This window comes from Populus trichocarpa, chromosome 8 (genome assembly GCF_000002775.5).
Source record: "Populus trichocarpa isolate Nisqually-1 chromosome 8, P.trichocarpa_v4.1, whole genome shotgun sequence".
NCBI lineage: Eukaryota > Viridiplantae > Streptophyta > Magnoliopsida > Malpighiales > Salicaceae > Populus > Populus trichocarpa.
In genome coordinates, this window is record NC_037292.2 from 15173667 (window position 1) to 15184603 (window position 10937).

General features: G+C 33.9%; 1 protein-coding gene across 2 annotated transcripts; it reads left to right on the forward strand.

The window, feature by feature from the left end:
• Positions 1-421: 421 nt before the first annotated feature.
• Positions 422-9667, forward strand: LOC7454266 (uncharacterized). Of its 2 annotated transcripts, XM_024607675.2 has the most exons (16): positions 423-894; positions 1078-1175; positions 1535-1654; positions 1806-2011; positions 2394-2493; positions 5718-5789; positions 5877-5924; positions 6009-6086; positions 6169-6288; positions 6651-6756; positions 7204-7367; positions 7602-7736; positions 8132-8262; positions 9107-9169; positions 9284-9362; positions 9448-9667. In XM_024607675.2, exons 1-16 carry the CDS (start codon positions 609-611, stop codon positions 9523-9525), a joined length of 1884 nt encoding a protein of 627 aa, XP_024463443.1. In that variant the 5' UTR covers positions 423-608; the 3' UTR covers positions 9526-9667. The 2 variants fall into 2 exon arrangements, with proteins under 2 accessions (XP_052311340.1, XP_024463443.1); XM_052455380.1 differs by lacking the exons at positions 8132-8262; positions 9107-9169; positions 9284-9362; positions 9448-9667 and adding an exon at positions 7833-8080 and having other exon boundaries at positions 422-894.
• The last annotated feature ends 1270 nt before the right edge of the window (positions 9668-10937 follow it).

A 10937-nucleotide genomic window follows, 5' to 3' on the forward strand; every position in this document is an offset into this window, starting at 1 on the left:
CTAAATTAGCTTTCTATTTTAATATTTTATTAGTATTAATCACTCTTTTTATAATTTATATGTTTCTATTTATTTTTATTTTATCAATTGAAAAACATAGTTTCTTTTTATTTTTCAATTTAAAAAATTTATGATATAAAAATATTTAGATGTTTTTTTATGTAAAAAAATAATTTAAATTTTTATTCCATTTACTAATAGTGTGTTTGACATTGTCTTATATTATGTTTTTCAAAAATATTTTTACTTCAAAATATATTAAAATAATTTTTATTTTTTTATTTAATTTAATTTTTAATATTAATACATTAAAATTATTTAAAAAATAATTTAATATATTGTTTTTTTTTCAAAATACTTTAAAAAATCACAAACAATTTGACTCCCAAATACACCAAACCTAGCTGTGGTAATAATAATAATAGAACAAGAGGGTCTGTCGCAGCGCAGCATCCACCCTCCCTCTACTGTCCATCCAGATATTTCTGCTGCTAACCCTCCTTCCCTCCCTGATAGGTATAGCAAGCAGCGCAGCACGTCTTACTGCTTGTACGAGAATAGACTTGTTGAATTGTTACTTAGAAGAGCTAGTGAAGCAAACAACTATTATGTTTATGACGGCGGAGGTTTTGGGAAAATTCTTCTTGCTGCAAAAAGACACCCTCTGTGGCTTTCCAATGGCTGCTGCGGCAACCACTAATTCTCTTCTTTTTGTCAGACCAAGACCCATGTTTGCAAATAACATTAAAAGATCTCAGATGATGATGGCGTGCTGTTGTAGTGTTGGAGAACAAGTCTTCTCAGTCACACCCTCTAATAATTACGAGGTTGATTATTTAGGACAGAGCACTAAAGGGGATTTGAATCTTAACTTTGACCATCTTGACGCCGTTGGTAACTCATCACTTCTCTCTTCAAATTCCCATGTTCTGTTGTCTGCTAACAATGTCTTATTGAGTGTTCTCCCGCTGAAATTTACCACACCATAATAGCTGCTAGGCTGAGGGATTGTTTTTGCTGAAATCTGATTATTTTTTTACTAGTTAAGTGTCGGTCTTTCTTGTTCATTCCATGTAGGAATTGATGGTCCAGCAACTTTACAAGGTCCAATTGAGGAGGTTGCTAGAAAAAAGGCTGAAGAAGCTGAGAATTTGCTTAATGACTTGGGCATTTCGGTCAGCCTTCTTTCCTTATCGTTATATTTTGTTAGTTTTGTAATGATAATAATTTGTCTTCATTGATCACCACCACCTCCTTAATCTTCACGTTTTTTGTTTGGTTCATCTTCTCAATCTTCACTTTTGCTATTCACGCTTAATCATTGGATCTGAGGTAGTCATTTGGCATTTCGTACTTACCCCTTCTGCATTACTGAAATGTTTTTACATGTGTTTTCTCAATCTAATTGAATACAGTGTTTTGCACTTTCGTAACATGAACTCCTATGCTCTTCCTTTGCTGTGCTTGATGTCTACCAACTATCAAGTTTTTCTTGTTAAGGTTAATTATTCTAATAACATCCAATGTTTCTCAGAGTCCCTCGTCAGCAAGGAATTCATCCCGCGGCATATTTTGCAGTCGTACTTTAAATCTTAGGTCAATTAGTGCCATTGGATATGACATGGACTACACTTTGATACATTACAATGTGAAGGTGAACATGACTCCTTATTCTCTTAACATCTATCCGTGATTACTTATCAATGAAATCTAACTCTTATCAATTCAATTTGTTTAGTTAGACTCTTCATTTTATATGGATTTGATCATTTAAGATCTAGTTATGTGTATTTGTACTACTGCAGGCCTGGGAAGGACGGGCTTATGATTATTGCATGGGAAATTTACAAAGCATAGGTTTCCCAGTTGATGGACTTGCATTTGATCCAGACTTGGTAATTAGAGGTCTTGTTATAGACAAAGAGAAAGGCAACCTAGTTAAAGCAGATCGGTTTGGTTATGTAAAAAGGGCAATGCATGGCACCAGAATGTTGTCTACTCAAGATGTTAGGTGCGCTTTGAACTTTAAACCTCATAATTTTCATTATTGACTTGCTATGCTTAAAGGCAACTAAGGTGTTTGTTATATTGCAATAACGAATTTAACTTTCCCTTCTTCAAATACACAGTGTAATGTTTGATTCTAATCACACAACTGCTGCTGACATTTAGGAGACAAGATAAACTTTTTTGAGTTCCCTTTATTCCCTGTGTGTAGTCAGGCTTCACTATTTGATGGTGCATATATAGCCATACACAGATTAAATATCATTGTTTTGCTGTTAGTCCGGTTGACCTTTGATGTAGCTTCAACATTTATATTTGATTTGGTACATGTGGAAAAACTGGAGTAATATTTTCCATAGTGGTGCTTAACTTTCTATGCATGGAAGTGAGATGTATGGGAGGGAACTGGTTGATCTGCGGAAGGAAAATCGATGGGAGTTCTTAAACACACTGTTCTCTGTCTCGGAAGCTGTGGCTTACATGCAGGTGGGCTATTTCAATCCATAAATTAAAATTCTTTTCTTTTGCTTGGCATTGAGATTTTTGGCGGCGAATAACTTGTTCTTTCTATTCTGATGGATCTCCCTCCCCCCAATTGTTTCTTGTGGTTCTTCTTTCTCTTAACTAAGTTAACATTCATATCATTTAGTTGGCAAGGTTTTTCATTCAGCATTGTCGATTGGCATTTAAGATAAGCTTACACAAGTATTGTGCCAAAAGCCATCTGACTATGGTTTCTAATTATCGACCTAGTTTTTATAGCACTGCCAAACATTTTAATCAAAGAGTTGGAAATCAATACAGAGAATGATGAAATTTTTAAACTTTCAGATTTATCTTTGATTGTTTGATAGTAACTTAAACATTGGTGCAAGGTGAAAGGAAACAAAGGGAGGGGAGAGAACATAGCAATTAGCCATCCAAGATGAATTAGTTAGACCCCACAAGTTCCTGAAATTTAGTTGTAAACATGTGAAATGCAAAGCTAAAGGTTGGAATTCTTTCAAGCAGTGATAACATTCTCATTGTGTTAGCGGAAAGCTGTATCAAATTATGGATTTCCAGCTTTGTGACAGGGCTGGTTTTTGACCAGCAATCTTGTTGTATTCCATAAATTTCACCATCAAATTGATGTCCAAAAAACTAGTCCCTAACTATAGCAAGCAACAAGACTTAAAGTGTGCTTTCTATGGTTTCTTCAACTAAATTTTAATTTTTCATTAAACTATATAAGCCATGAGATTGTTGGGGTAATCCTTATTCTTTTCTAATAATGTATATTTATCACGTTATCGATACTAGAGTAAGAGCATTATGTCAAGATATGCCTGGGATGGTAACAAGTTGAATGATAGTTTTCGCTCTTTAAGATATAAAACCGAAGAGATACATATATGAATAACTCACTACTCTAGAGATACAGATCACTCATCACTTTAGAGATACATGATTAAGGGAATAAGTCCATCACTCACAAAGAAGATACAAAACTTGGTAGGTTGCTAAAAAGTTAAGTTAAAGACTTCAATTCAAATTTTTCCAAAAGATCCTTAGTACATGGTCTGAATCATTATTATATACTTGGAACAACCCTCAAAGTCTAGGAAAATATCAAAGTGACATGATTGAGACCCGAAGAAATGACCTTGATAGAAAACTAGATAAATATTAACAAGCACATGTTTTTGACTTCTTAGAAACACAAACAGATACTTAGAAAGTTCAAAAACTAAAACCGACATAACTTCTTGTTGAACACTCCAATGCATGCATGGTTGAACAATCTGAAAAGATCACATTTTGAACTTGAAACCACATAGGATAAGCTTATTTTCCCATGCAAAGAAGAGAAGTGAATTCGGGCTTAAAGTTGGTCCATGAGCTAACAACAAACTTCATCTAGGACTTCATCAATTTATGTTGTCAACCTAAACTCAAGTAGCTCAACATCAATAGGACCATTCGAGGACACCTCGTGTCAAGTTCCCCCAGTTAAGAAAACTCGTCCTCGAGTTCAGATAGTTCTTTTCTCGATCTTATGGATGTCCAATCAAAGCACTTTTATAATCCTTTATGCAAGCCTTGAATCCTTTAACATTAGTTCATTACTTTCCATATAATGGATGCTTATTGAATTATCATGAATGAACAACTCAATCCCACCTTTATTAGTTTTATTATGTTTGGAACTAATGAAAATTGTTTCTAGAATGTTGTCGTAAACATTAACAAGTTAACTCATTTTCTGTCCAAGAACATTAACTTCAATCTCATTAATTTCCAAATTCTACTTAATCATATGCACACCCTCCATAATTTTCTTTATGAAAAACCACTTTTAGAACCACTGTTGCAATGTGCTACTCATCTGAAGTAATATGAACTTCTTTTGCAAACCTAGCTTCATCATAGATTGAAATTTCTACATCAAATCTTCTCCTTCAATATCATTTTCCTCATCCTTATCGAATTTCAGTGATTTCGGTGATTGATTCCAATCCAAAAAAAAATCTAGAAATCACCAAAAATTTCAGCTCCATCATCATTTTCTTGTTGCTGAAATTTCTACTTTATATCCCGATCAAGAGGATGTCTCCTCTTATCATTATTACTAGGAGAACCACTTTCATGAATATCAACTTTTATATCAGAATCTTGATATGGCACTCTATTACTTCTTTGATGCTGAGAAGAAGAAATGACACTAAAATCATGATGTGGTCTGTGAAGCGATGGATCAACATACTCATCATTATGGTCTCAATTCTCATATCGGTTAAGACGCTCCTGGAGTTATTGAAGTTGCCTTCTCATTTCATCAATTTCAAAAGCATGAATGTCTCTTTTGAATTCTTGCACATGACGTCTACGAATATCCATGGTTGTAAATCCAAAGCTCTGATGCCAGCTTGATACCGGGACGGTATGAATGTCTCAAAGTAATAGGTCACAAATAATAGTTTTTGCTCACCACTTTAAGGTACAAAAATGAAGAGATACAAATACGAATAACTCACCACTCTAAAAATACAGATCACTCACCACTTTAGAGTTACAAAGTTAAGGTAAAAGTCCACTCACATAGGAGATACATAACATGAAAAGTTACCAAAAAGCCAAGTGAAAGACTTTCAATTCAAGTTATGCCAAAAGATCTCAATACATGGTCTGAATCATAATTATATACTTAGAGTAACCCTCCAAGTCTAGAGAAACACTAAGATGACATTTTTAAGAACCAAATAAATGACTCGGACAAAAAACTAGACAAATATCAACGAGCACATGTTTTTGACTTCCTAAAATACAAACAGACATAAGGAAATTAAAACCACATAATTTCTTGTAGAACACTCCAATGTATTCATGATTGAATAATTTGAAAAGATTATATTCTGAACTTGAAAGACACATAGGATAAGTTTATTTTCCCATGCAAAGAAGAAATGCAAATTTGGGCTCAAAGTTAGCCCATGGACTGACACTAAACGTTATCAAGGACTTCATCAATTTATATTGCCAACCCAAAATCAGGTAGGTTAACATCAGTAGGACTATTTGAGGACACACCTGTGTTAGTACCATTAGTTTAATAAGTGTTATTGTTATTGTCATTGTCTTTTATGAACCATCTAATTCATAACAGTATGCTTGCTCGTGTAAGTGACAACATGTTAATCTGTCATAGCCCCTTTTGATTCCACTTTCAGATGGTTGATAGATATGATGAAGGAGCTATATCAGCTGAAATATGTCCACCTGACTATAAAGGACTTTACAAGGCATGTTTTGTAGATTATTAATTGCAACAACTCAAGTGTCATTAGGTATTTGTATTTTCCTTTTCTGATACTTGAAATGATTTTCAGGCTGTTGGAAAGGCTTTATTTCGGGCACATGTTGAGGGTCAGCTTAAGGTAAATATATTAACGGGAGTTCATTTTGCAGTGCTTATGGTAATTCGGTCCACAAAAGATGTACTGATTGATGGCATTTTACAGAGTGAGATCATGTCAAATCCTGAATTGTTTGTGGAGCCTGATCCAGAATTACCTTTAGCGCTGTTAGATCAAAAGGAGGTATATCTTTGAACTTGTCATCTTTGAACAAGGACAACGTTATCATAATCTTATACTGGGTTTGGAGATTTTCCTGTGACAGGCTGGTAAAAAGCTTCTACTCATTACAAACTCTGATTATCATTACACGGACAAAATGATGAAGCATTCGTTTAACAGATTCCTACCAAATGATATGGGCTGGCGAGATCTGTTTGACATGGTGAGTGCGCCTTTTTTGTCAGCCTTCATGCCAAGTGATTACCCTCTTTATGTCCCATAACATAAGGCTTCATAAAGTTTAAAGGGAATAACTTGGCCTACACTTTCTTTCTTCTGGATAGCATATTACAATTATCATCAGCATGACCAGAAATGGAAAGATTCTCACCACATTCCTTTCCCTTGTATCATACCAGCCCTAGGCTTAGAGCCTTCTCCATTGTTAATCATATAGTAAATAGTTTTCTTTTTCTTTTTTATTTCTTTTTTTTTATTTCTTGTGCAAGATATGGATCTCCTTGACATTCATGAAACGTTGGTAACTTATGAGTTATGATTTCTTGTTATTCTTTACTTACATAGGTGATAATATCTGCAAGAAAGCCAGAATTCTTTCAAATGTCACACCCATTGTATGAGGTGGTGACAGGTGAGGGTTTAATGCGTCCATGCTTCAAAGCTCGTAAAGGTGAATTATGCTTTGTTCATGTCCTAGTTTTATCACTACACCAGTGCATTTTGTATGGTAGAATTTTTGTCAAATGAACATATACGTGCTGTGATCGTGTTTGGATCCTGTTCATGCATGAACACTTGTTCGGAATTTTGCTGTAAATATGGTCAAGTATTGATTATAAGAAGGATCTGGCAACATTGATTTTGACAGCCATCATGAATTACTGGGCGTACTAGATGAACACAGATTGAAATGGGGATGATATCTTTCATATGCAATTGTTATCGATAAAATTTTGCTGCAAATGCATTATTTTTGGACAGGAAGTCTAGAAATTCTCCTTTTCATTATTGTTTAGAACTGATTGTTCTTCTGCCATGAACCAACAAGACTTGTATTAATGTACTGTTCAATGTCCCTTAATCAGCTATCTTTTAAGTTCTTTATTTTGTTCTACAGGTGGATTGTACTCAGGTGGGAGTGCTCAGATGGTTGAAAACTCCCTAGATATCCATGGGGATGAAATATTATATGTTGGTGATCATATATACACTGATGTGAGTCAATCTAAAGTCCATCAACTATGGCGAACAGCATTGATTTGTCGAGAACTGGAAGAAGAGGTTGGAGTTCAGAATTTCTTGTACTGAAATTATAGATTGACTTAAAAAATTGTATTGAAACTATTATGAAAAGTGCTAAAAGCAGCTTTTTTGGAGTTGAGCCTCAAGTAATTTTTCATGTTACTTGTATAGATTTTTATTAAGAACCGTGAATACTAGACATTTCTGACATCCTGGATTGATCAAATACTGATAAGTGTTTCTTTTTTATTGTATTGAATTCTTGAGCTGCAGTACAGTGCTCTGATTCATAGTAGGGATCATCGGGCCACACTGATTGAGCTTATTAATCAAAAGGAGGTGGTGGGGGATCTCTTTAATCAACTTCGGCTAGCTCTGCAAAGGAGAAATACAGGGCGTCCTGCTCAAGTGAGCATGTTTCCTTGTTTAAATTATTGATCTCTTACTTTTTTAAGCATGTTTCAGTCTACATGTGCTCCATATAGTTTGTAATGCCTTGGACAGTGTTATCAGTACTTGACCTGAAGTTCCTTGCAATCCACTGCAAATGAACTTATCAGTTGCTCGTATGAACAATTTAGTGTACCACGCCACACCTGCAGAAATGTAAATCCCTATTGTAGCTGGTGGCTCTAAAAAGAAAATTTAGTTGGACTGGTTGTATCAGATAACTATGTCATCTTGAAATACTGTGGAGCATGAGATGCATCATCTCTAAGTGCAAGTGAAGATTTCTTGACTGAATGAGTTGAAAGGAACTGCTGATTGTATGGTTTATCTTGCTTTATTTTGTGTACCTTCAGACCCTTGCTGCAACTAACATGGATGATCAAGAACTCACAGAAAGCATGCAAAAGCTATTGATTGTTATGCAAAGACTGGATGAGAAAATTGCTCCAATGCTAGAAGCAGATGGAGAGCTTTTCAGCGAAAGGTAAGCCTGGCATGGATGGTTTCAATTGTAGAACTACTTACCTGCCCGGTTACATGATTGGTTAGGTGATGCAGGATCTTGAATTACAGCACCTAAATACTATGGTTGGTTAGTAAATAACGAAATGGACTATAGTTGAGGATTGGGATGTGTTTATCATAAGGTTGTGCTTTAGAAAAGTAAACAACAAGGAACAACTAAGTAGGTTAAAAGAAAGAAAACAAACCTAGCATCACACTAGGGCTCCTAGAAATCACTACTAGGAATTCTTAGGCATCACACCTAAGATAAGATCAATCACATACCTAACCTCGAAGATCTTAATTTCATTCACTTAAGCCATCCTTCAAAAGTGGGGGTTACAACCAATATAAATAGGCTAATAAGGAGGTGCCTCAGGAGTCAGGAGGTGCACGCACCGTAGCTGGTGCTAGTTGGGAAGTCACTACCTGAATGCTAAAGAAGTTGACTGGTTTTTAAAAATTTTAAAACTACCCTTGGCAAAAATAAAAATTACTAACTGCCCCAGGCATTTAGACACCCCAAAGTCTTGCTCTATTAACTAGTAAAGCAGTCTAGGATGCTCCAATTAGTGTCAAGCCAAATAGACGTGCTTGTTGTACCACTAGGCTTTCCCCCTTCTATAAACTTTCTACATTCTATTTGCATCAGTACTCGATATTTAGCTTGGATATCCTTTGTCAGTTGTCAATCAAGCAGCAGCATCCTCTTTCTAGGCATAGCTGTATCACTGTCACATGAAAATTATATCGACTCAGTTTTCTCAGTGCATCTTTGTTTTCTGTTCAGGCATATTTGACAAAGAATTCTCATTTTGCAACAGGTGGGGATTTCTTTCTCGTGCAGGTCTGTGGGATAAAAGCCACTTAATGAGACAAATAGAGAAGTAAGTGCTTTCTCTTAAAAGTCCATAATACATTCGCTGCATATGGTTGTGTTTGATTTTTTTTTTTTCCCATTTCAATGTTCTTGAAAATGATATGCTTAATTTTAATTGCAGGTATGCTGATATATATACCTCGAGGGTCTCAAATTTCCTGCACTATACCCCATTCATGTACTTCCGTTCACAAGAGCAGGTATGATGGCATTCTTCATCATGTTTCTTGATTGTATAACGATTTTGGTAATTGAACTGACACCATTTTTCATTCACAACCACAGACGCTAGCTCATGATTCATATTCGCACTACCAGGCACAGATCAATGGGTCTGCTGTTGACTCAACCGGTGCTAATTAAGACCACAATTGAAATGGAAACCCTGCAGGTGTTGTTACCAGCTGTAGTTGTGTTAATGATATTATTATATATAAATGATCTGTACACTACAAGAGCTTGAACATTGCAAATTTTATCTATAAAAGAAATAATCATGTTGGTATATGCTTTTTGCATAATAACTTGTATGTTTATAGATGCTGTGTATAGCGTGGATAAAAGTTAGGGTTTTTATTACAGGCCTAAACAGTAAAGAAAAATGAAGAAAATCTCTTATATATTATTAAAAGTGTGAATGGTATGATCTGAATGTTTTTAAAATAAACTAGATAACTTTATTTATTGATATTAGTTTTAGATTTAAAATTCTTATAGAAAAGAATTTCTAATTACTTTAGAATGCATTAAGATTTCTAAAAAGTAAAGTCTTAATTAAATTTAAAGTACTAAGCTAAAAAAAAAGGAATTCAAATACATGGTAAATAAATATAATTTTACACAATAACTTTTAGCTTTATTTTAAGGTTTTTTTTTCTTTGATCATCATGAATTTTAAACTTAAAAGGAAATATGACCTTAAAATTTTGGTTTAGTTTAATGATTGGATTAAAAATCATGTTTAATTTATTAAATTGTGTCATGGATTTTTAAACTTATCAAAACCTAAAAATCATAATCATTAATGAAATAATGCAATAAATGTTATGAGACCAATAATATTAAAGAAAGTTTTTAATGTCAATCCTTTCTACTTTTAAAAACTCATCTTTGAAGAAATAGATATTTTGAATATAACATTGTCACAAATGCATGCATGAGATAACTAGTTTCAAATTTTTTAAATCTAATTATAGCAAAGATATATTCATGTAAAATTTTTTAATCTAGGCAAAAATTCTCAAAACCTAAAAAGATCAATCTTTTATAAAATCATTATTTGAGATGATGACAATTTTAGTTGAAATATTTGGCCATCCCTAGTAACAATGTATTGATCATTTACTGATTTGATAATTTCACAATACTGATTCAACATGGATGAGCTTGGTTTGGATGACACATCTACACTAAAGTTCTCTTTGATGTCAACTTTAGTTTTTTAAGCAATTTCAACAGCTTGTTTTGGGTTTTTTTTTTTTTTTTGTGCTTTAAGAATTTGAGAATCACCATGTGATATTAATTTAGGAGCTTATTTGATTTCTTCTTCACCATTAATAGATGAAACATTGACAAGTGGATTAATAATTGCAATAATGTTGTTGTTGCCACTGTTGTAATATAAAAACTATCTATTATGAAGTGACACCACCTCCTGCATAATTTTCTCCTTTGCTATTTAGAAGGTTGAACAAAAGATAAATAATAACAATCTAATTGTTTATTTGTCCAATATATTATCTCTTCATAATCATTTTGTATAAATTCTAAAATTA

Excerpts from the sequence above, each read along its gene's own strand:
- LOC7454266 (XM_024607675.2), top strand. The coding sequence starts at position 609 with ATGTTTATGACGGCGGAGGTTTTGGGAAAATTCTTCTTGCTGCAAAAA. Across the intron at positions 2,012-2,393 it reads TTGTCTACTCAAGATGTTAG|TGAGATGTATGGGAGGGAAC; the intron begins GTGCGCTTTGAA and ends TATGCATGGAAG. Across the intron at positions 6,757-7,203 it reads ATGCTTCAAAGCTCGTAAAG|GTGGATTGTACTCAGGTGGG; the intron begins GTGAATTATGCT and ends TTTGTTCTACAG.